The 27,254-nt window shown below is 32.5% G+C and overlaps 1 protein-coding gene across 1 annotated transcript; it reads left to right on the top strand.

The window, feature by feature from the left end:
* Nucleotides 1-4,881: 4,881 nt before the first annotated feature.
* LOC143054642 (uncharacterized) lies at nucleotides 4,882-26,260 on the top strand. The gene is made up of 5 exons (XM_076227658.1): nucleotides 4,882-5,628; nucleotides 12,273-12,330; nucleotides 14,842-14,982; nucleotides 20,315-20,566; nucleotides 23,347-26,260. The coding sequence occupies exons 1-5, from the start codon at nucleotides 5,563-5,565 to the stop codon at nucleotides 23,388-23,390; spliced, it is 561 nt and encodes a 186-aa protein (XP_076083773.1). The 5' UTR covers nucleotides 4,882-5,562; the 3' UTR covers nucleotides 23,391-26,260.
* Nucleotides 26,261-27,254: the final 994 nt, after the last annotated feature.

The raw sequence follows: 27,254 nt of genomic DNA, 5'->3' as shown, positions 1-27,254 counted from the left end.
CGAACATATCAGCCACCGAATTGAGAATTGCTGGTGTATTCCATATACACTTATGCAGAATTGCACCTTTTTATCAGATTGTACTAAAATCTATGTCAATGTCTGCATTCACTTGAAAAAAAAACACGACAGAATTTATCAGCATACAAAAACATAAAAAGACAAACCTACAATTACTTTTATATGCATTCAATTGTCTCGGCACTGTTTATCGGAGTCTCGGGCACTGTTTATTGGAGTCTTTTAGTACGTGCGTGAGTCGGCGGCATTGGCAGGTTCCATGATTGAAATAAAAGTTATAACTTCATCCGCTTCTAAATAAAGGCAACAGTAGTATACCGATGTTCAAACTCATAAATCCATGGACAAAAAACAAATGGGGAATGTGTCTAACATAGTTATAAAATATGTTGTATGATTGCCAATGGGATAACTCTTTACCAGAGACCAACATGACGTAGAAGTAAGCAACTACATATAGGTCATCGTACGACATTCAACAATGAGAAAAATTAAACCCATACCCATTAAGGGAAATAACTCTCATATGGAGTCTTCGTATCTCTTCCGTCAAAAATCGAAAAAAAACATCAGATTATATCGAGCAATTTAATAAATTGATTTTGTCGCTTTCTTTAACGATAACGGGAGAGATCGAGCCACAAAGAAAAAGTGTTTAGGGAAATAACTCTTACAATAAAAAGTCTTCGACCTATCAGGGTCAGTCTAAAAAGCGCAATAACTGTTTGATAGCATATGCAAAAAAACTAAACGACATCTTGCAAAACCACATAACAAGTTTCTTCATTTGGCGGAAGAAGAAAAAGTAATCAGAACAAATACAATAGGTCATTAACTAGACTGAAGATATAAAACACTATTTACTCCCTTACTTTGTTTCGTCGTTCTTCTAAAAAAATATTTATAAATTATTTGAAAATATACACGAAAAAAGTCTGTATATGCAGTAATCACGCGAGAAGAATAAACAGGTACATGTGTACTTGACTTGGAGAACTTAAAGATGTTCGATACTGTTGTTCAAAATATTAAGGGTTTTAAACGAATGTAGAATATTAAAAATGTATGATTATAGGATACTTAAATATTAAAGGCTCGTGTGCTTGTTTTCAAGATATACATGTATACATGTATAAGCAAATAAAAATTTGGTGGGAAATGATTTTCTCTAGATTTTTCATTCAATGATTGTACATTTGAAAACTTCGAAAATATAACAAGGATTTTATAAATATGGCTTATAAAACTATATGTATCACCATAGGACTATGAATATCTGACAAAAATTCAAAATCAAAAAGACTGTCAGAGATGACCACAATGGTCCATTTTTCGATGGTGCAATCAACGAATAATTTACACTGAGACATTGCCCACTGAAAGTACTCGTACTTAAATGTACACAATGTATATTGGCAATGATTATTTACATTTGTACTTTGCTGCTATCGATTAATCGTAGTTTATATCTGTATCACGATCAACACCAATCGTTAAATTTTAAACGATATCCTATATCAAAGTAGGTTACACCATCAAAGTAAATGAACTTATATAATTGTATTATAACGACTAGGCTCGTACGTGTTGTTGATCTTGTGTGGAGTCAAATAAATCTCGGGACTAACAGCAGTAAATGATTAGAGTTAAATATCCTCAATATCGTCAATTTCATTAAAAGAGAGACGAAAGATACCAGAGGGACAGTCAAACTCATAAATCAGAAATAAACTGACAACGCCATGGCTAAAAGTGGAAAAGACAAACAGACAAACAATAGTACACATGACACAACATAGAAAACTAAAGAATAAACAACACGAACCCCACCAAAAACTAGGGGATTCCCTCTAATCTTCTTAATCCAGCTTAGGTACCACTTAAAGCACTCTAATAGTCTTAAGCTAGATTAAGAAGATTAGAGAAAGCCTGATTAAGAAGATTAGAGGGAAATTCAATCCTCATTATCCTCAATCGAATTGACGATATTTAGGATACTTTTACTCTCATTTTATACTACTACTAACTTTTTTTAATTCAATAAATGCCTTGACGTTATTTTTATTTTAACTTTAGATTATGAAACAGAAAAATAGTTAATTTATTCCAACGGGCTATTCTAATATTGTACTGACGCTACATTTGTGAACATATGAAAAAAGAAGTTGTGGTATGATTGGCATTTGTCATTGAGACAACTCTCTACAAGAGACCAAAACGGCATAGACATTAACAACTATAGGTCACCGCACGGTCTTCAACAATAAACAAAGTCCATTCCGCATAGTCAGCTATAAGAGGCCCCGAAATGACAAATGTAAAACAATTCAAACGAGAAAACCAACGGTAAACCTCACGTACAAAAAGATTAAAAGAAAAACACTGCAACAAACGACAACCACTGTCTTAGCACAGGCACAAACAGAATGTGGCGGAGTTAAACATGTTGGAGGCGCCCGCCCTCCCCATAACCTGGGAAAGTGGTGTATCAGTACAACATAAGAACAAACTTTGAAAATTTCCAATAGAAATAATGATGAAATTAAATCTCTTGTTGGTGTAACCATGTCAGGAATCTGCAGTTATTCAATACAAAATATTGCAAAAAGGAGAGTGAAAATGTCACAAAAGTTTCCAAAATTTGATCAGAAAAAGAAATACAATCCATTAGAGTTATACCTTTCCTAAAACCAGACATTTATCTTTCAAGAGGTAAAAAAAACACGATATGCATTTCTGCTCGTTTTTCAATAAAATTGAAATGTTAAAATATTTGTTGAAAAACACTACAATAATGTCTGGACCAATTGGCGGTACGGATGTGAAAATACACACTGTCAAACAGAAAATGGCCTTTCAAAAATCATGCTAAAACAATCTAAATGTTCGTATAAACCCACTTGGAAGGCTATATCAATACATTCTTCAACTAACTAAAAAAAAAAACAACTTTATTGTACAAAAACATCGGAATAATGAGCTGTCGGAATAATGGGCTGTCGGAGTAATGGGCTGTCGGAGTAATGGGTTGTCGGAATAGTGGGATGTCGGAGTAATGGGCTGTCGGAATAGTGGGCTGTCGGAATAATGGTTGTCGGACTAATGGGATGTCACCATTCCGGTTAGAATGTCTTAATTTTAGTTTGTCTGTTTCCGTAATGCCGCCTGCATAGTGGAGATTCGGCAAATATATATATATAAAAAGATGTGGTATGAAATACCAGTTTTAAAGTCCTCCGTTTGAGTGGAATAGGTTTCGAACTCACGACCTTCTGCACTCGAGGTGAACACGAGAACACAAGACAACCGACAGCTGTCGATGTCGAGGCTTAAAATATTTTCCATGCACGGATAATTGTTCTTATTCTGCTTGGATTTTACACAAATATAAGCTCCAATTATTCACCAACCTTTTTCTGAATACAATTAATACCGAAAGGCAAAGCGAGACGACATGGGTCTGCATTTAAGGCGACGAAGCGTACCAGTTACTTGTTTACTCCGCCCCACTTCCCTATACTATCATTATCTTAATAGAAGTATTAAAATGTAAGTTTTTTTATATATATTTAGTCACTTTTGATGAGGATATTTTAGCAACCATCTCATCTGGAGTCGGTTCTTTTTAAATAGTAACAGATCAAAAGTAAGACACCATACAAACGTGTGACAGTAACTACTGTGTATGGTATGTTGTACTATATAAGCGGGAGGATTGGCTAGCCATAAAACCAGGTTCAATCCACCATTTTTTCATAAAATGTCCTGCAAGGAATATGGCAGCTGTTCTCAATTTGTCCGTTTTATATGGATATAAGAAGATGTGGTACAAGTACTAATGAGACAACTCTCCATTTGTAAAAGTTAACCATTATAGGCCAAAGAACGGAAATCAAAAAAGAGTCTAATGTGTATGTTTGTGTTTATTTTTGTAGCAGGAAAGTGTTTCTAGTATTCCGTTGTTTTCCTTATATTGTTGATTTGTTTCCCTCTATTTTAGTTCAATGAGGTTATAGATGGGATGACGGAATACGGAATAATGGACAAAATGTGCGGAATAAATGTCCCAATAAAAAAAAAATAAATAGTAAAAGAAATTTAAACAATAGAGAATACTAGGGTGCTTAAATGTAAAGAACAGAGAATAATGGGCAAAAATATAAAAGATCTAAAAGATAAAGTGCACGGATGCCCCCCTCGCACTATCATTTTCTATATTCAGAGGACCGTGAAATTGGGGTAAAATCTCTAATTTGGCATTAAAGTTAGAAAGATCATATCATAAGGAACATGTATACTTAGTTTAAAGTTGATTAGACTTCAACTTCATCAAAAACTACCTCGACCAAAAACTTTAACCAAAACTTTAACCTGAAGCGGGACAGACGGACGAACGGACGCACAGGCAGAAAAACATAATGCCCATAAATGGGACATAAAAAGAAAAATGTCTCAGAAATGAAGAATACAGAAATGAAGGATCCCATCCAGACCCTCTACAATGTCATCAAATGTTTTATCGTCGTGCGTTTTCGTGTTTGACTAACGAATGTTATATATCAATTAAGAAACTAGTTATAAAGCATCCTTTTGTAGTATAGCTAATCACCACTAAATGTCTCTATCTTGCTATAGCAGTATAGCTGTTTATTTTCTTATAAGGTATTGGAATATTGCATTGCTTGTGCTGTCATGTGATATAATCGATTTCTGTTTGTATGTAAAAACTAATTCTATCATCTGCTTCATCATTCACAACATTTAAACTCAACAGGAAAACAATTACGGAAACAATCCGGAAAAATTACGGATTGGAACAGCAGATTTTAAACTTCCGTATACTGTCAAGTTTACAAACGCATCTGACCAATCAGAGTCAAGTCGATATGTAATATAGTAAAATGTATCAATTTAAAAACAAATTATGGAACAATGGTATTCTTATATGAAATTCTTGATAAAATCAAGATATTAATTTTCATTGGATAAAAAATCTTGATACAAGCTTTAAAGGAGTTATTAAAGCTGGTGACTTAATTTACTTTGTCGGACAATAACTGTTTTATTGTAGGATTCATTCAGCTTTGCAACATTAAAGACGTGGCTTTCGTACAGTAAATGTCTTTTAGGTTGCAAAATATATAGCTTTATCTCCTCCATATTGAAGAGCGGATGACAATTTGATGAAAAGGAATAAAAATGTCTTAGACAGAACAACGTTCCAGAAGTGTCATTAATAGTTCAAGTACAGTTATATTATTATCCCGTCTCATACTTTTGATTATCTAATATTTCACAAGTTCAAACTTCGGACAAATACTTTACCAAGATATGATGAAGGAGGACTATTGCTATCCTCGTTAAAAGTTATATACAATGAAACAAAAAGCCACCATCTGTTGGTAAAAAGTGACATAACATATTTATTTTCTGTCGATCTTTTGTGAGAAGATTTCAAGTTCGTTCCATGTGACTAAAGAAACAATAAAAATAGATACACACATAAAGCCTGGTGTACTTTGGAAAGCCGTCCATTTAAAGATGAAGCACATGCGATTACCAAGACGTGCATCAGCCCCGTGCAGTGTACAGCATCAAGTTGTCAAGGTAACGTTTTATAGTTGTCTCGTGCTTTATTGTAAATACTGTTCCGTCACGTGTTCCATATGTAAGGTATCAAGATGAGAGGTTGCTCCTAGTTATGATTTAGGGAGCTGCCATTTTATTTTAATGGGCTAAGATGAAAATTTTGTTCTTTTTTTTTAGCTGTAATCTTTGTCCTGCCTTTTTATTTTGAACTCTATTTTGTCCTGCTTGTTTCTATTAGTTTATCCTGACTTTTTGTTACATAAACTGTCATCCTGTCTTTTTTTTTACTCAAAACTCCTGTTTTGTCTATTTCAAATTTCATCCTTGCTCTCCCATCTAAAAATCAAATGGTAGCTCTCTAAGTATTCAGTACGTACATTCTCATCCGATTTTAAACTTCGTATAGTATTACATTTAATTACAATTTCAGGTATTTGGGTTTTATACCAAACAAACTTATCGATACCTCAAATCTAGTTACCATGGTGCCATTAATGAGAAAAGACCTGTAATGAACCGATTATAGTGATTCGTACCCGATAATGGAGTTGTTTTTCAAGCTCAATAAAAAAATAAATCTAAAGATATAAATTTTCTTATATTATCAAAATGGGGTTCAAAGAACAGAAAAATTAAGAAAAATCCGTTTAAACGATGGGTATTGTCGACAATTTCTAGTATTCCAATTAATAAGAATGGCTATTTGAACATTGGTCAGAATTACATGTTCAAGTGTGCTTTTAATCGTTTGTTTTTCTTTAATCGTTGATATTGGCCTTATACCAAAGTCAAAATGCGTATTCATTGATGAAAAGGAAATGAGTGACCTAATTCTTATACGTATTTATTATTCATTGATGAAAAAATGAAGTACAGTCACGATTATTGTAAAAGGTACGATTTGAAAATCAATTATGGTTATTAATTATTTCTGAAACTATATGGATATTCATACAAGGAGTGTTAACACAGAATTCTAGTTGTTCATATTGGCTCTGGACCAGAACGAAGTTATTTTATTCATATTAAAAATTAAATTTCTATTTCCATTTGAAAAGAAAACAATTACTAAGCAAATCTGATAACGAGCTGTATAGATGATTTTGCATTTGTATTGTAAGAAAATAATGGTTTACTTTTATTTATTTATACGCAAATGAATTAATTAGTTTACACACATTACCATAAGCAAAAATTAAAAAAAAAAATGTTCATTTAGCACAAAACACTGAGAAATACAAGAGGGGCCTGATGGGTTATTTTCGTTCGTCGTGATCGTGTCTTAGCATTAGTATAAGCATCATTCATTTCTTAATAACGAACTGACAATAAGATGCACCTATTTCACTTTTACACATTGTGACTTGGATGGAGAGTTGACTCATTGGCACTCATGCCATATCTTCTTTTATCTATTACATTCTTTTAAATTATATTGAAGCCTCCTTCTCTTTGCTTTTCTTAACACGCGTTTCGAGGAACAAATACATTTCGAAAATATGGAACAGTTAAATTGTATGCAAATTGCTTTTTCTATTTAGAAGATGTTTTAAAAATAATAATCCGTCGAATTCACTGATAATTACTCAACAATAAATCCAAAACAAGAGGAGCATTTGTGTAGGGTGTTTCAGGTTCCCGCACTCTAATGACCTTCATATATGATAATTACATGACAGACTTTTCTCCCTTAAATGCCGAATGGCATGAAGAGGATAGGAGAGACTTTTTATAGGTATCACTTCAAAACGTGGCTTTCTAGGCCGCATCCCCCTTTTATCAAAATTCTGTATCCGCACCCAAAAACACACATTTAGAGTTCAACATACGTGCGCTTTGAATAATAATAGATATAAGTTAATATAAATGGTTGTCATGCTCTGAGACACATCACTTACCCCAGACTAAACATGATATCAAATAATTAACAAAGCACTGCCACAGTTACATCATCAACATCAAATTCTCTCTATGAATGACAGAAAGAGTCAATATCAGATACACATAATACATGTACGTACAGTGAAACCTGACTAAACCGAAAACCTGTATAAACCAAACATGTTCGTAAGCACCGTCATATCAAATTATATGCGTTGTGAACCTGAGAAAACCGAACATCGGTCAAAACCGAACAAAATCTTAAGTCCCGAAAAGGTTCTGTTTAAACGGGTTTCACTGTATAACAAAAGTAACTGAAAGCTAGATCAAATTGCTTAACCATCCTTTTATAGAATAATGACTCAGACATATTAATACATAAATAAGGCCGTTAGTTTTCACGTTTTAATTGTTTTACATTATCTGACATTTCGGGGCCTTTTATAGCTGACTATGTGGTAGGGGCTTTGCTCATTGTTGAAGGCCGTTCGATGACCTACAGTTGTTAATTTGTGTGTCACTTTGGTCTCTTGTTGAGAGTTGTTTCATTTGCAATCATACCACATCTTCTTCTTTTTATATATAGAATGATTTATTTGAATTCATTGAAGCTTCCATTTAGATTATTGTAGACACTGTTACATATAAGAAAGACCTATACTGGTTTACTTTTATAAATTGTTATTTGGATAGGGTTGTCTCATTGGCACTCATATCACATCTTCCTGTAGCTAAATAGTAACTATTTTTTTTTTTTCAAAAACAACACACAGTATTAGATTGTATTTTGCTGTATAGCAAAGCTTACTTATATTACACACTTTTTTGTAATTGAAAATGATAAAGGATAAGAATTGTCACTGTATATAATTTTATAAACACAATATATAGATTTAATCAAAATGTTATGCCAAAAGATCTTTAATACGAAGGATGTATCACGAATAACATTGAATGGAATTAGTTCTGTCTGCATTGAAGTGGAACAAAAAAAGGCTTCATCCTTGAAAGTCATTGATCAGCTTAGAACAGTGTAAATAATTAAATTTCCGGCGTCATCAAATCCGTCATTTAGTTCTACTTATTTAATGTTCTTTGAAAATGCAAAGTCACGGCTCGAATTTAGTTTTTGAGAACACAGTGATTGGTGGATAAAGATGTTATTATCCTTTGAAAGGAAAGATTAGCAAGTCAATATGATCAAATCTAGTAAAGTACAATGTGTATGAAATAACACAGGTTGTTGACATTTTCAAGCATTTAGTTTCAAGTAAAATTGAAAATGGAAATGGGGAATATGTCAAAGAAACAACAACCCGACCAAAGAATAGAACACAGCCGAAGGCTACCAATAGTTCTTCAACGCAGCGACAGAGAAAATCCCACACCAGTAGGTGTGCCTCAGCTTGCCCCTTAATAAAAATGTGTCTTAGTTTAGTGAAAATGAACTCAATACTAACTCCAAAACTAATAAATGAATTAAAATTAATAAAAAAAAACAGCATGCAAGACTAATAAAGGCCATAGTCTCCTGACTTGGGACAATTGAATCAGCATTCTACATTGCAGTTTGTGAATGATCATTTATTGAATTATGGTCAAAGTTTTCATTTGCAGTGTCTTCATCAATACGTATGTAGTATTTTATTTCTGACTTTTACCACTCGAATCAGCATTCTTCACCAGTTTGTGCTTTGGTCATGACTATATTACGGCCAAAGTTTCCGTCTGCAGTGTAGTCCTGAATATGCATGAAATATTTGCCAATGGACGTTAAGCATCCAACAATCAATCAATCCATCTGCAGTGTCTGTATCAGTACATATACATTTATACTTTATTATGTTCTAAGTTTTGCTTCCTGAATCAGCTATATATACATTGCCGTTTGTGATTTGAATTCAAACAACTGTAAAGTACGTTAGAAAATTTATTCAGATATCATGCATTTTTTACAAATTTAACCTGTTAATTTTATGCAAATTATACTCGAGACAAATATTGATCTTTTTAAAAAAAAAACAGAACATTATAATTTTAATGACGCTCCGAAGGTACAGAAATGAATAACTTATATATGGAAAAAAGTAAAATCACAAAAATACTGAACTCAGAGGAAAATCCAACAGGAAAGTTCATAATCACATGGCAAATCAAAATGACAAAACACATCAAAAACGAATAGACAAGAACTGTCATACTCCTGACTTGGTAAGGGCATTTTCAAATGTAGAAAATGGTGGATTAAACCTGGTTTTAAAGCGCTAACTATCTAACTTTGATGGCAGTCTCATCAAAATCCGTTATATTTACAATGAAGCATGAACTAAACAGACATAATAAATAAAATAGTGAAAATATGGATACAGCAGTCATCATCGTGTAACAATTTTAAAAGGAACAATTTAACAGAACACAAAAACATTTATCTACAAACACATTCATTGATTCGCGTGTCTGACGTCAGAAAATTTTATACGTCACATATTATTGCCGTTTAATTACATACAAACAATTTTAAAATTTCACATGGGCAATGTTAGCATACAGGGTTAAAAAATCAAAAGGTATGTAAGAATTAATTTCAGAAATAGACCGAGATTTGAAATAGTCCAAAAGTTATACAGAATTTATCAATCTAATTAAAAACCGATCTCTCATCGCTCCTGTTTCTGATATGTCGCGTGGGAGATCTAACGAAACCCGCTTTGAGGTCACATGTGAGTGACCTCGTAGGTGTGTCTTTTTCGACCAATGAAATTGAGTCTTCCACGATCTTGGAAGTTTAACGTAAGGCAAAGGGATGTAACTCATTTTATTTACGACGAAATCGTCAGTCAAAATAATTCATAAACTTTTTTGATTGGCTTATTAATAGGTCGTCAACTCATTTGCATATCTTTATAAATTCATGACTTTTAGTTCACTCACATGTGACCTCAAAGTCGGTTTCGTTAGATCTCCCACGCGACATATCAGAAACAGGAGCGATGAGAGATCGGTTTTTAATTAGATTGAGAATTTATAAGAATCCATAAATAGTTCATTCCACTACGCGATTGAATAATTTTGACGTTTGTGGTTCAACGTATTTTCTAATTCATAATAGAAATGTATCATAATGACATGTAATAGAACTGGACAAACTGTTTCATTGAACCTAATAACTGTAATTTTATATTAAAAGTCAACTTAAGGTTTTCGTTTTTCGCTCTTTTTTTTTTTTTTTATCTAAGTTTGTTTGGTGGCGATCGCAAAAAATAAACATATTAATTAATATTTTTTATCTATCATTTTTTCCCCATTTAGATACATTCATTACTCTCGGACCTTCATATACAAATGTTTTATGAATAATAAAAGAAATGTGTCGCCTTAATTGTTCCATTCTTAGACTGAGACTGATATAATACAATATGAAAACTGAAAACAAATTATTTCCAATGTGCTGTAATGACGTCAGCTTAAGTTAATTTGCTTCTAAAGTTGTAAATTGTCACTTTAAATAGCCTAGGACCAGGTGTAAAATGTCTATGTGATTACTCTACAATTTTCATTCTGTAACTTGTCCGTCAGTTGTCAAAGGATATTACGACTTTAATCAATGCCGTAATCCCGAATGGATTGTCGTAATTGGGAGACTGTCGTAAACACTATAATTTCTTTCTGGGGACAAAGTCTTTAAATAAACATTTAATGGTGAAACTATTTATCGACACGTCTTTCACAATATGAATGGTAATGAACAATTTAACTTAACTGATTATTCATTCTAATTGGTCGACGTAGTGGCAGCACCAATATTTACTGCTTACGTGTTCGTCTGTTCATTCATGGGACAAGTCAAGTAAAGTTAAAATTTTAACAATTTTTCTTCTAAAATTTTTAAATTATGATATTTGAACTACATGTATAAATGCCTAACATTATCTCTAATTATTATACTTAAAATAAAACATCTTCGTCCCAATTTATTTTAACTTTAGTCGGGCTGGTTTCAAGAGGTTGTTTTGACTTTTTGAACCACATCGAACTCTAACTGTATACAGCTGAAAAAATCAAACAATACATTTCACTACCCAGATATTTCTAGCCCTTTACATATATGTCTTGCCCTTGAATAAATTAGTGATTTTGTCTGGAGAAGAAAAACATACTCCAAGGGTACAACAGAATTCAGAACTTGAAGATGACAAACACTACCATAGTTAAAGATAAATAATAATAATAAAAAAAACTTTGAACAATCCTTCTTAAACTATACAAAATTAAGACAAAAACTCCAAAATCTGGGAATTTCTTAAGGTTTGAAAGGTTATACATGGAACCAGGAAAAATTCCCAGATATGATACATCAGTTATAATTATTTACAAATTTGAAAAATGTAGTACATATCATCATATATTTGAAATTGTTAACAATAATCTATTGTTCCACTTAACTCATCAAATTTGTCAGATTGAAGCAACAATACTTATTTTCGCCTTGAATAATAACACGACAACTTCGCTTCAGACGACACCCCAAACTGCTAGCCCGTTCCATCACTGCTTCAGCCTAAACAATTAAGTACCATATGGAATGTGTATGCAGCTCGTTGATTGTTTGTTGCTTTACGCCGCATGCGCACAAAAAGGCTATATCGCGGCGATATGCAGCTCGTGATGCAGTTTTCCCCCGTCGTCTTTCTTTTGACATTGATAAGTACAAATCTAGTAAAAATATAAATATAGCGATAAGAAGTTTTGGGAAAATCATAGATATTTATCTTTATTTGCAGTCAAAACGATCTCTGAGCCTTGATGACATAGAAGAACTGAATGAAGATCAGAAACAAGGTACGTCTATCGGCAAATGACCACATGAAGGGTTTACAATAAAACTAGCATAACATTTACCTAATCTTAATAAGCAACCCACACACGATGGATTATAACTTAAACATACTTTTCTAAGTATGTTGTCCTATGTTATATGAGTAACACGAAGGGTGTTGCATGTAGAGCAGGATCTGTTAACCCTTCCGAAGCTCCTGACATCGCCCCTGGATATTGATGAGTTCCGAAGCTCCTGACATCGCCCCTGGATATTGATGAGTTCCGAAGCTCCTGACATCACCCCTGGATATTGATGAGTTCCGAAGCTCCTGACATCACCCCTGGATATTGATGAGTTCCGAAGCTCCTGACATCACCCCTAGATATTGATGAGTTCCGAAGCTCCTGACATCACCCCTGGATATTGATGAGTTCCGAAGCTCCTGACATCACCCTTGGATATTGATGAGTTCCGAAGCTCCTGACATCACCCCTGGATATTGATGAGTTTCGAAGCTCCTAACATCACCCCTGGATATTGATGAGTTCCGAAGCTCCTGACATCACCCCTGGATATTGATGAGTTCCGAATCTCCTGACATCACCTCTGGATATTGATGAGTTCCGAAGCTTCTGACATCGCCCCTGGATATTGATGAGTTCCGAAGCTCCTGACATCACCCCTGGATATTGATGAATTCCGAAGCTCCTGACATCACCCCTGGATATTGATGAGTTCCGAAGCTCCTGACATCACCCCTAGATATTGATGAGTTCCGAAGCTCCTGACATCACCCCTGGATATTGATGAGTTCCGAAGCTCCTGACATCGGCCCTGGATATTGATGAGTTCCGAAGCTCCTGACATCGCCCCTGGATTTTGATGAGTTCGTGCTGCTCAGTCTTTCGATTTCTTGGTCGTGTTTTGTTTAATTTGTGGTTTCAATACATACAGCAAACTTCAATATTGTTGTGCACGAATCAGACGTATTATTTGTATAAGTAATCAAACGCTCTCTCACGATAATACGAGCTTTTATTGCTGATAATTAATTTTTAGATCTGACTGCTGTTGCTCATAAAAAAATATCTCCTTGTTAAAACTATACACAAAAATCAGTAACGCAGAATGAAGTAGGGTGTAGATGGAGGTTTACAGCAAAGAAAAATAATAGGCACATTTTTTTGAGAAAAGGATCCCAAAACAATGATAGGCAATGATTTTTTTTTTATAAAATAGTAAAAAATTGACCCCACAAAAAAATTTAGAGAGTATTATAATAATTAGATGCTTAAATGTGAAAAATAAAGAACAATGGGCAAAAAGTATAAATGATAGATAAAAATGGCATAATAAAGTAAAGAATTCCGAAATGAAAGATACCATCCAGACCACTATGAAGGCTAGTGGTCATCAAACAAAAAGATTCAGTATCATATTTGATATACTGTTCCTACTACTTACATCCGACAATCACTCCTTAAATTTCTTACTCACAATTGTCTAATAGTATTCCTCTTTATTTGTAATTGTGTAGTCAGTTGTAATATTACTTAATATTCATTGCACGAAAGACGTGACTTAAAATCTTCTTATTAAATTATAGAATATAAATCTTTACAATAGCATTAGAATTCTCAAAGGATGTTTTTTCAATAGGTATAAATGAATAGTTTCAATCGTTAATCTAACATAAAAATTCCCTGGACAAATTTTATGTACATTTGCTACAATAGAAAATCAAATTATAGAGTTTCATCCGCTTTACTTATGTCTGTTTTACTCCTAGAAATTAGACGTTTCATCACAGAAAGTGATAAATGAGTGTCTATTCTTGGAGCAATTTGGAACTCCTCGACATTCAAGAATAAACCCTAAGGAGTATAGAATAAGTAAATTTGTATATTGTGTGATTTATGTATATTTTATATGTCGATAATATCGATACACTTTACCACAAACTCAATGATGAAGATTTAAGATTAAGTAAAACTAAAGAAGATTTTGCATTCTTTTTCTAGTTATACCTACCGCTTGCATTGCTAGTTAGTACGATTATCTTTTTTACAATTTTATTAATTCGTTAAAAATAAGATAGTAAATGGAACTTCTAAAATGTGTTATTTACAAAAATCTGATAACCTGAGTCCTAACCTGGTCTATAAAAATAGATACACGTACTTTATTAAAATCATGCAGACTATGTGCAGAAGTTGTATCATTACAATCACTTATAATGTATACACTTTTTTGTACAAGTCTAAATTTTGACGCCAGGTGGTTCGAGTTGGTCTTTAATGATAATTTATTTGATATTTTACTCGCAAACATGTATTACTATAAAGCTTTTATAAGTGGCCTCTTTGGTAAGAAGCTGCGAATGAGGACATACTTGGGGATTAGATTCTATTTTTTTCAAATTTTTCTCATGTACCAAACTTGAAGTTCTCTAGATGTCTTATAATGTCCTTATAGAAACTTCCAAATTGTATCAGTGTATAAAACTGCAACATGTATAATATATTTGTCAGATCTGAAGGAGGCTTTTGGCATGTTCGTTTCAAGGAAAGGGAAGATGTCAGCACGAGACCTTGGTTCTTTTCTACGCTGTCTTGGATGGAATCCGTCGGAAAGAGATCTGGAAGAAGCGAGACAAGAGTTAGACGTCGCAGGTAAATATAAATAAAGACAAAATAGAAAAAAGTTATGGCTGCTAATACAAATTGATTCATATAAACGTTAACTACTACACATATTACACAATAACATTTAATAAGATTTAACAGTCGAGCTTTGAAACAGTCAGGAAAATCATTTACTTAACTTCAATGTATATTTTTCTTTCAAGGTATATTATCTTATCAGTGTCCCCCGGACCGTTTCAGGAAATCGCCCAGTATACACTAATTCTGTAATAAAATGAATCATGATTGATATTGTCATATTTATTAGTGTTTTAAAATAATTTACGTTGATCATTGAAGTTAACTTATTCATTGACATTAGCTTATTCATTGACGTTAGCTTATTCATTGACGTTAACTTATTCATTGAAGTTAACTTATTCATTGACGTTAGCTTATTCATTGACGTTAACTCATTCATTGACGTTAACTTATTCATTGAAGTTAACTTATTCATTGACGCTAGCTTATTCATTGACGTTAACTCATTCATTGACGTTAACTCATTCATTGAAGTTAACTTATTCATTGACGTTAGCTTATTCATTGACGACGTTAGTTTATTCATTGACGTTAACTCATTCATTGACGTTAGCTTATTCATTGAAGTTAACTCATTCATTGACGTTAGCTTATTCATTGACGTTAACTCATTCATTGACGTTAACTCATTCATTGACGTTAACTCATTCATTGACGTTAGCTTATTCATTGACGTTAGCTCATTCATTGACGTTAGCTTATTCATTGACGTTAGCTCATTCATTGACGTTAGCTTATTCATTGACGTTAACTCATTCATTGACATTAGCTAATTCATTGACGTTGACTAATTCATTAACAATAAGTAACTCATTGACGTTTTATGTCTAATGTCATTATTTTAACAAAAAAATACCGTGATGTTCCAGTAAAATTTAATTAAAATCATGTGGGATCACTTTCCGGACTTTGAACAACACTGAGTCACAATTCGAGTTTTCAAAACGTTTGCAAAGTTATAAAAAAGGCGATGTAAAGGTTACAGTTTCTTTATGTCTTCTTAATTTTCTTTAATATCATTTCATAGAAATAAAAACTAATCTAAGGATTCAGTTATTGGAAAATATTCAACCTGTGACCAACAGAACGACTAATTCACTCACATAGAAATTCGTGAATTGATGTGCTTTTCAGTAACTCGATTGATGTTAATCGACCTTTGAATTCTTTGATTAGATATTCTAAAATCAGGAAGACCGAAAATAAGCAGGACCGTTATTACAGCACCGAATTAGCTTTCTCTAGAACTCTCGAATTGACAGGTGTACCCTAATGTCAATGAATTAAATTGTCGATTTTGACCTACATTGTACTTGTGTTTTGGACAATAACCCAGAAAAGATATATAAAGCCCAGAATTCAAAAGCAAACAAGTGTCTATGTCATATGATAAGTTTTAAATTGCCCAAAGTCAAATATACAATTTAAGTTGTGTTTATATTTAATAGATAATAACAATGGTCTGTCATTTACATCGTAATGTCATAGAAACATGTCAAAAATGCTAAGTAGAATGTATTGAAAACTGTAGAATAATTACGTATCATACGCATTATAGAAACACTGTTGATATTCCGAATGTACCAAAACTGTATTTGTGAGAGTTCACGTAAGCTTGAGTTCAAACAAAAAATAATGGACACAAAAATGCCTGCAAGTACTGGAAAGATGAGCGTAATTTCTGCATCTGATGAAGTAGACTTTTTGCGTTCAATCGCTCCAACATTTACCGATATTCCCCAAGTTACTTTCATTTAAGGAGTTCATCATGAAAAAAACGTTGATGACGTGACAAAATTGTGTCTATTAGCTGATAAACAAAACCTTTCATCCAATGAAAAGACGTGCTAATTTTAAAATTGAATTATTGTGCAATGTGACAGTTAATAATCAATGATATTAAGATTAAAAAGAACGCACTCTTCAAAACTCCGATTTGGATTACGAATGGAAATGCAGTCTTGTTTAGTTAAAAGCAAACAACACGTCCAGAAAAAAAGCATTTTTTGTAATACTTTTAAATGTAGTTGCTGTTATACCTTTAACCCAACGGATGCAACATGTACATGTTGAGCAGGATCTACTTACCCTTTACGGATCACCTACGATAAACCCGTCCCCCTTTTTTTTTAGTTGGGTTCGTTATACTTTGTTTTAAGATTTCTATGTTGTGTTTTTGTGTTTTATGTACTGTTGTTTGTCTGATTTTCTTCTGTCTTTATGTAGCCATAGCGTTGTCAATATAAAAAAGAAGATGTGGTATGATTGCCAATGAGACAATTCTCCAAAAGAGTCCAAAATGACATAGACATTAACAATTATAGGTCACCATACGGCTTTCAACAATGAGCAAAATCCACACCGCACAGTCACTCTATAAAAGGCCCCGAAATGACAATGTCAGTATATTTTGACTTGTGAGATTGAATGTCCTTTTTGTATCTTTCACTTCTCTTTAATAACAAATTAAAACATTGTGTATCAAAAATTTCTGCTTCATATTCGTAGTTCTTGTATATAGAACCTTTAAATAGACAACATATAGCATACTGCTACACGACGCATAAAAATACCTTTGAAAATTCATTATCCAATTAAAGATCAACGTTATTAGTTTGCATACTTTTAAAAAGATTTCCTAACTTCCTTATAGGTTTAAAGATAATCTATTTAGGCACGAAAACTGATGTAGTATAGAAAATTGTCAATACTAATTAAGGACACTCGAACCTGGAACAATAATACCGCGGGAACCAGTAGCTAAGAGTACAGCACGCACTTGTTTGTAATTATATATTACGCTTAGTATTTGTAAATTGGAATCTGATATCTCTATTGATGTTTTAATTAACTTAATATATGTTAAAGTAAAGTAAGCACGTCTTTATGAAAAACTAATCAGTACTCAATGGATTTTAACTATATAATCATGTCAATGTTAAATATATTGCAATATCTCAGTAAAGTGCATTGTGGGTCACAATATTTTCTGATCTTAATATGTGTCTATGAGGTCAAGTTTACTGTACCTTTGAAGTACTGGCTATGAATCACAGTAAGAATATGTTTTGGCGATTTGTTGTAGAAAAGATCCCCAAAAGCTTTATACCTTTGTGAACAGGGTACCAGTTACTAATACAACAATCCATTAACTGTATATAACCAAATTATTGATTCTAAAACTTAAAAATGCAGTTTTTGTAGTTTATCTGCGTTTATTGATTTTGCGTTTAAACAATGCAGTTTCTAATGTTTACCTAAGCTAGGTCAAGTGAAAGTTTCAATTATATGATGCTAGCGATATAATTGGTAACGATGTCATCTAACTTTCAGTATCAGATTTCGATAAGCCTTATAGAACAAAATATACTATATACTTTAAGTATTGAAGCACTTGTAACAATCTGCGTGAGGCTCTTGACGTGTGCTCACAATATAGAATGAAGGTATTCCGTCAGATCTAGAATTATAACAAAAAGTAAAATCACAAAAATACTGAACTCCGAGAAAACTTCAAACGGAAAGTCCCTAATCAAATGACAAAACACATCAAACGAATGGACAACAACTGTCAGATTCCTGACATGGTACAGGCATTTTCAAACGTAAAAAATGGTGGATTGAACCTGGTTTTATAACGCTAAACCTCTCACTTGTAAATGACACACATCTTCGGTCCAAAATTTTACTTAAATTAGCAAAATATAAAATTTGGATTAAAAATTCAATTATATACAACTACGAGTTAGATCTTTCATCATTTTTTTCGCGAAAAATCCAACGTTGAAAATGTTTTTTGCTCCCTAAATAGTTTTAAATTTTTAAAAGACCATTATACTTAAAAATTATTTTAACTCAACAAGATAGGACAGTGAAATTTTACAAATGTGTGTTTTTTTTTATAAACTGTAATTATCATCCATATAAGAGTAAATTAATGCAATTCTCGTTTACATTCCCCTCTGGAAGAATATAGTGCGCCTAAATAAACCATTGAATGTATCTTACTTGATTACACATCAGCACGGACGGTATATTTATTTACGATCTTTGTGTCAAAGTTATCTGAAATGATGTTCTATTCTCCGTAATGATTTTCAATATTTGTGAACAAACATTGATGCTAGTAAAGCCTAGTATGCATATAAGAAAGTAACCCATAAACCCTAACAAAATAAAGGAAACAGTAGTATACCGCTGTTCAAAACTCATAAATCTATGGACAAAAAACAAAATCGGGGTAACAAACTAAAACTGAGGGAAACGCATTAAATATTAGAGGGGAACAACGAAACAACATTAAAATGTAACACACACAGCAACGGACTAAGCATTAGACAAAATCCGATGAGAATAACCAATATAACATCAAAACCAAATACATGAATTTGGGATAGAAAAGTACCGTGACACGTCTGATAGTACACTCAAATATAGGAGAAAACAAACGACACAACGGAAACACAACGTAAAAATGTTACACACACAGAAACGAACTATGATATAACAATGGCCCTTTTCCTGACTTGGTACAGGACATTTTTAAAGAAAAAAAATGGTGGGTTGAACCTGGTTTTGTGGCATGCCAAACCTCGCACTTTGATGGCATTGTTAAATATAACATCAAAAAGACATGTATAAGCGAACGTCCGTCAAATGACCTCGACTCCACTAGAAACATGATGTCCTTAATCAATTACAATCAGTAAATACTCGTGTCATCTTACATTTAGAACGAGTTATCATGAATATTGTACATTTGTCAATACCTTTGATCAGATTATAAACTTTCAATGGTATTTCAACACGCGATTTAGTTCATGTCACCCAGGTTTTTGCATTTGTTATTTGAAGTAGATGGTTTTTTTTTATTAATGTTTAGCAGGGCATCATATTTAGAAGTTATAAAATGCAAAAGGGAGTCAATTTGAAAGGTATCTTTAAAACTAAACTTTTTTAAAACGAATTCCAGATTACATTTTTTTTAATTTCGGCCTTGCATTGCCTTTGTTAAAATGTCATAATTCAATAAGTATCAATATTGACGCATGTGCTGGGTGTCATCAACAATTATCTAGGACAATATATGCGTATAAATAAACAAGTAGTACGAAGCCAGACCAAAACACTCTATATTGGTTATATTGTTAAAAAATAATAATATTTTATATAAATACATGCAAATGAGAATATATGTCCTTCGTAATCTATTTCTGTCATTTTCTCAATTGGAACAAAATCTGTAGTTCGAATTCATTGTAACATTGTTTCGTTTCAGCAAGTGGTCGTCTGACATTTGCGGAAGTGGAAAAGTTTGTCCGGAAACGTGGTGGGATTTATACAAAATCAGAAGAAGAATGTGACATCATTGAAGCGTTTAAAGTCCTTGACAAAGACGGCACTGGGAAGATATCGATTCGCGACTTCCGGCGTTGCATGACGACTTTAGGAGATAAAATGTCTGACGAGGAAGTTGAGGAAATATTGCACTTTGCTAAAACAAAAGATGGAGAGTTCATAAACTACGCAGGTAAACACTTAGTACTCTGTTGTATTGTAATACCATCGACTTACAGTAGCTCATATGTAAGAAGTACAGAATTTATTTAAAACAAAAAGCATGCTTAAGAACTTGATAACATTTATAAACTCGGCACTATGATAAAAAAACACTAAGATGTAGTACGATTGCTAATAAGACAACCAGAAAACTAAACTTCCAAGTTATCGTACTGTTTTTATAGTTAGCAGAATGCAAGGCCCCGGTATTGCCCGGGTATTGTCAAATGTAAAACCATTCAAACAAGAAAATCATCAACATTGTTTACTAGTAATAAAAAACAATGAACTTGAAACAAGTGAGGCAAACAATTTAAACCATAATTACATCCACTGAATTTCAGGCCATTGACCTCTGATAATATCCGCCATTGAAATTAAAATATGTGATGATTTAAAATAATGTATATCGTCACAATGTGTCTGAGGAAATACAATATTTTGTCTTTGTCTTGTCTTGAAAACTTTTGACGTCAAAGACCGGAAAAGATTTTTGCCAACATCAAAATATTTATCGTTGAAGAATTCATGTATATATGTGTCGATTGGAAAAAAGTAAGACACGTTCGTATTAATTGCAAACATTGTACCAGTTACAAGTATTGCATTTATCGTGTGTGTCAAACCTATAATTTAAAAGTAGAATTATTGGTTCGAATTGAAGACAAGAAAACATTTTGTTTTGTTCGGAGAAAAACCAAGGTCTTTTTCTTCCTTTCAGGTTTCTATCGATCCTTCAATTATTGAAGATGATTCGACGGGATCCTTCAATTATTGACAATTATTCGCCGGGTCTTTTCAGAGATTAAGAAACAATTACAATATTACAGTATAAAAAGCATCTGCTTTCCCGAAATAAATCAAAGCCAGGATGATGGAATTAAGGATGTTAGCAACATATTGTAATTATCTATAGAACAGTTAAAAGATTTACCCATTAAATATTTACGTCTTGTGATTAAGGGAATGAGCACGGCTGTTTACTTCCTTCTAAAGTCAATATCAAGTGAACCAAGTAACTTTGTATTTTTTTTAAATTTTTTAATCTAACTAATGATCCACAATTTATTGCTATACCGAACTAATGACCCTCGAATCCTTTGCTATACCGAACTTATGACCCTCGAATCCTTTGCTATACCGAACTTATGACCCTCGAATCCTTTGCTATACCGAACTTATGACCCTCGAATCCTTTGCTATACCGAACTTATGACCCTCGAATCCTTTGCTATACCGAACTTATGACCCTCGAATCCTTTGCTAAACCGAACTAATGACCCTCGAATATTTTGCTATACCGAACTTATGACCCTCGAATCCTCGGCTATGCCGAACTTAAAACATCTGTTGTTTACTCTTTTTTTCAGAAGTCAATCTCGGAAGTGCATCAAGTGATTTCGTATTTTTTTATATCAAGTCGAGCTAGTGATCCACAAATCTTTTGATATGCCGAACTAACTATTCTCAAATCTCTTACTATGCAACTAAGATTTTTTTCTACTAATTCAGTTTAATTCCGTTTGTCATATATGTTTATCGTTCTGAAAAAAAATACTGATTGAAAAATCTTGCTCTTCTAACATTCCAATATATAAAAATGAAATATGAATAACCTTAAGACATTGGATGGTAAGTTGTCAAATAAATAATAACCCATCTTGAGCAATCACCCTCATTCCACATACTATAGATTAATTTGTTCTTTTTCTTGGAAAAAGTCTCATGACCTTAGAACCCAGTCCATCAATTTTCTGTCAATTGGTTCGATATTATTTATAGGCAGAGTGATTTTCATTTTCAATATCTGGTTATTAGGGTTAAGTTAATAGGGGGTGTAGGTGGGGTTCCTGGTGGGTTTAACAGAATATAGAAAATGAGTGGCGGGAAATGGAGAACAACGGGATTTTTTTAATGGATGCTAAAGGTGTTATACCACCATTGACTTCAGTATGCAACCGGATGTGACATACTAGTGTATTACACCTAAAATACAAACACGTATCGGACTTATTTATACAGAACTACACCCCTTATAGAGCCAGAGAAAATATGAACATTGAAGTTCAAACAGAACTAATCCATCTGATGAGTTAAGCCTTTTTCAACTGATTTTTATAGTTCGTTCTTATGTTTTACTGTTATACCACTGTACCAGGTTAGGGGGAGGCAGGTTTTAATCCCGCTTACATGTTTAACCCCGCCACATTATTAATGTATGTGCCTGTCCCAAGTCAGGAGCCTTTAATTCAGTGGTTGTTGTTTGTTCATGTGATACATATTTGTTTTTCGTTATTTTTTTTTTTTATATATAAATAAGGCCGTTAGTTTTCTCGTTTAAATTGTTTTACATTGTCATATCGGGTCCTTTTATAGCTGACTATGCGGTATGGGTTTGCTCATTGTTGAAGGCTGTACAGTGACCTATAGTTGTTAATGTCTGTGTCATTTTGGTCCCTTGTAGACAGTTGTCTCATTGGCAATCATACCAGATCTTTTTTTTATTCAAGCGACTTATAATTACAATTGTTGCAAACTGACTTAAAATCTGTCATAACATAGAAATAACATAGGATAAGAATTCCGAATATAACGGAATTCATAGAAATACATACTAGTATAAGTATCTCCTTTATTTCAGTTCACTAGTTCAGTTTTAGGAGTTGGTAAATTAATTACGCTTCTTTGGCATATAAACGCATCATTTTTTTTAAACCCTAAACAATGATTACATTATATTACTCGTTTCAGAATTCTTCCAAAAGTGTCAGGATTATAGTTCCGACGAGGGTTGACCATAAACGAGCATTAAAATTGTTTACAAAGATCAATCTTTGTCCATATCGACAACCAATTTTCATGTCCGTTGGAAAACGAATACAGTTGGACTGGTTACTTAGAGTAGAAGACTTTACACGTAGAGGAGAAATATATGTAGTGGAACCAGTAAACCGGAAGTTTAGACGTACAAACATCGACCATTTTTGTGCTTTTGTAACATTTGCACAAATTGCACTGAATACATTTGTTATTGTATTTAATTAACAGTATGGACTTTCCGATTAGATTTTCCTCTGAGTTCAGTATTTTTGTGATTTGACTTTTTTCATATTTTAAGGATAATATATTAATTAAAGATATCTAAGTATAAAAAAAAAAATTATACATTTGTAGATACCCGATTTAATAATAGTAAAGTTATGCAACATTTTGAAAGACAATGTTTCAACATGACATATAACGAACGCTTTTGAATGTTTCGAGCGTCTTGCGTACACAAGTATAGACCTGACATGATGTGTATGTTTTTTCCTTGAAGTTTATCAGAGTTTTTTTTTCTTAAAAAACCTAAAGAAAACAAGAAAGGAAAGACTGAGAAGTTAGAATTTAAAAGAAGAGCAATAACAGTATAAGAACTATCGATATGTTAGCTTTGTTTAATATACTGTATGTTGTATTGTTTTCATGTAAGATTTTGTCAAAACAAAACACAAAAACATAAAGAATTAAAAGTTACAATTCATGACTAAAAAATGCAGTGTAAAAACAAATTTGAGCTATTATATCTCGACCGAATAGCCATATATTTTCGAATATTTGGAAGCATGCTCTAACGATACATTTTTTAGGGTCTTCTTATTATAATCTTGAAAATTGTTCCATTTAAGACCACCACACGTTTGTTAATATTTTGAAATTACTATTTCAGTCAGAAGTAATTGATTTTTCTACAAATCGTACAGGTTGTTAATGATCATTTCGTATAGTACAGCATATTTTTGTTTGAGGGACAAACTTGATAATTGTAAACCTTACCTTCTTAACGACAAACAACAATTTACTGTCATTTAAATAAATTAATCAAAAGAGAATTGCTTTTCTTGGTTAACCATACACTTTCGTAATATTTCAAATTTAACAAATAGGAATACAGGAAACCTTCCATGTACATATTCAACTTTAATGTTGCAAGTTGTGTTTTTACGTAGTAATGAATGATTAATTTGAATGTAATAATTATACAGATCTAGAGGACGAAACGTCATATAGAAGACATAGTAGGAATACTTGTAAAACAGTCATAATGTAAAATAGCGTACGTTTTTTAATCTCGATTTTTTAACATCGAAACAAAAGCAAATATAGGCCAGTAACGAAATCAAAATATGTGTTTTAAACTTTTGTGTTGTTTGTGTAATGATCAGTGTTGAAACACGTATACAGTGGCGGATCCAGAGGAAGGATTCTGGGGTTGGACGATCAGTGCACTTGAATGGGGACTTATAGTTTGAACGCACACCCCACCCCATTTCTCCTGGGTTGAGAACCCCTCTTTTAAAAAAGGCTTGATCTGCCACTGGTATAATTATGTCAGTTATTAAACAGTCATCTTCTTAATGTCTGATTCTACGACTAGGTTATTCAACTTATTGAGAAGAAACAACTGCCATAAAAGCAAAGTACAAATTGTCTCTTCAAAATCAGTCGAGAAACAATTAATTAGATCACATTTTCTTCAAGGTTGAACTAAAGGTTATTTCTAAAAATAACGAGCATTCCATTGAGTATTTGTATCATAAAAGAGGATAATATAAATAACAAGCACTCATAAAACCCATATATTACATTCCTCTATAATTAGCATTTTCCAATATCAATACTTAATTTGAACCTCATTGATTTAAGGTGGTACCTAACACTACAGGGAGATAACTCTGTAAAATCAGCTAAACGTTTTGATTACTTTGTGTTGTTAAAGGGATATTAAGCTTCTCAATGATCAAAATAAGTGTTTGTCAAACTGCTATATAACCAGTTAAATTTTCTGATAAAACGGTTGGTTCAAATTTTTTGAAATTTTTATACTTTTGTCAAAAGGTCAAAGTAAATACTTTGTCAAAATTTTAAGAAAATTAAACGAGCCAAATTAATTTTAGTTAAAGTGTTGGGTACCACCTTAAGGCGTTCTATGAGTGATACCTCAACGAATATAAGGTGTTTCCGATATCTTGGATTGTGAAATAGAAGAAAGCATTTGGTCAATCAATGTCTAAAATGACATATGCAAATTTTAATTCAAAATGCAATTTATTTGAAAAATTTATTATCATTATGAAGAAAAATGTGCGTTTCATCCTATTGAGACTTTTGACAAATGTTTTTTGTTTGATTTAATTATTTTTTCCAAATTAGGTATATAAGGGAGATCACCCAAAAAGTTAAAACTTAAAGAGGAATGGGTTTTCAACATTTTTTAAATTACAAAATATGACAATTTTAAATAAGCTGCAAATTTTTAAAAAGCTCATAGACCCATACTTTCAATATATTAAAAAAAACAGCATGGTATCAGCAACAATTCGACAAAGCTTAATTAGTATATTTTTTTGATTTTCGACTGTACAGTATTTTTTAGTCTCCACTCTGCTTAATGTGCATTTGTGTAACCAAGAATAAATATTTGAACGTCATTTGTAAACTGGTTTTTTTTCCAACTTTTAGAAAGTGTATAAACATACAAGATAAAAATGTTATATTTGAGATATTAGAATCTTGTTAATTGCATGTTTTATTTAAATATCTAATATGAAAAAAATTGTATATATTTATAACTTTTTTTCACACTTTCACATTTTTTAATACAAATACTTGTAATAAAGATTACTAGTTATTCTTTCATTCTTCTGCTTGAGTTGTATATTCAACATTCAATGTAAGTTATCGCAAATAAAAACCCAGAAAAGAATAAAAAGAAAAAAGACAAAAAATTAACGCATGAGTTTAAGGTATGAACTTGTGACTTTTCGAAGCACATGATTGTACATAGTTTTCGTTAGCTATGACGTCTTTTTACTCCGACTAATGGTAAACCTTTTATTCCTTTTTTTACTTTACATGTCATTTTATGTGTAATTGACCGTAGTTTCGTCCTTCAACAAGGACAGACAAAAGAATTTGAAATTGTTATTTTCTGCTTTAAGTGTCAGCAACTGGAATACAACAGTTAGACCAAATCCTGTTTGATGAGAAAACAAAATGTGTAATTCTAGTCGGATCAAAGTATGTTTCAAGTTGATATAATTTCGTATACTAACCGTCTGAATACGCATATATATTTTCCACTGGACGTTAAATATCTATCTACCGTCATGATCAACACGACGTGTGACTCACATGAAGCAGAAGGCTAAACAACTACAATGTATACCAGTTTCTGGTATTTATGTTGCCTTGTTTATTTTAGTTCTTTTTTATTTATGAAGTTGTGTTTCAATTGTCAAGGTAATAGTAGACGACCTTATTATTTTATTTGATATCGAAGTTCTATCTCCTATACTTTTGTTAAAAGAAACACGTAAATAGTTCTTGAAAAAAGTTTCGAGGGGTTCATAGATAGGTTGACTGTTGCAAGACTTAATTTCAGTCCCTGTCCAATTAAACCTATTTTTAGTGCAGTCCAGTTTCCGCTGTTTATCCTGGTTGACTTCTGCACTAATTGATATAAAATATTAGTATTTTAAAGGCTCGGACTTTAATCCGATAATCGTCTCTGTCTGTCTCTCTCTATATATATATATTTATAAGTATGTCTGAGCCAGTGACAACTACCACAGATTTATCCATCGGATCACCAGCAAAAAATGGTGATACATGGTCGT

This window comes from Mytilus galloprovincialis, chromosome 12 (genome assembly GCF_965363235.1).
Source record: "Mytilus galloprovincialis chromosome 12, xbMytGall1.hap1.1, whole genome shotgun sequence".
Classification (NCBI taxonomy): Eukaryota; Metazoa; Mollusca; class Bivalvia; order Mytilida; family Mytilidae; genus Mytilus; species Mytilus galloprovincialis.
The sequence above is the reverse complement of the archived record's forward strand: the minus strand, read 5'-3'. Positions and strand labels throughout refer to the sequence as shown.

What these genes read in the sequence shown, in the direction of transcription:
- LOC143054642 (XM_076227658.1), top strand. Translation starts at nt 5,563, where the DNA reads ATGAAGCACATGCGATTACCAAGACGTGCATCAGCCCCGTGCAGTGTA. An exon ending in TACAGCATCAAGTTGTCAAG is followed by an intron (nt 5,629 to 12,272) that starts GTAACGTTTTAT and finishes CTTTATTTGCAG; the next exon opens with TCAAAACGATCTCTGAGCCT. An exon ending in GAATGAAGATCAGAAACAAG is followed by an intron (nt 12,331 to 14,841) that starts GTACGTCTATCG and finishes TATATTTGTCAG; the next exon opens with ATCTGAAGGAGGCTTTTGGC.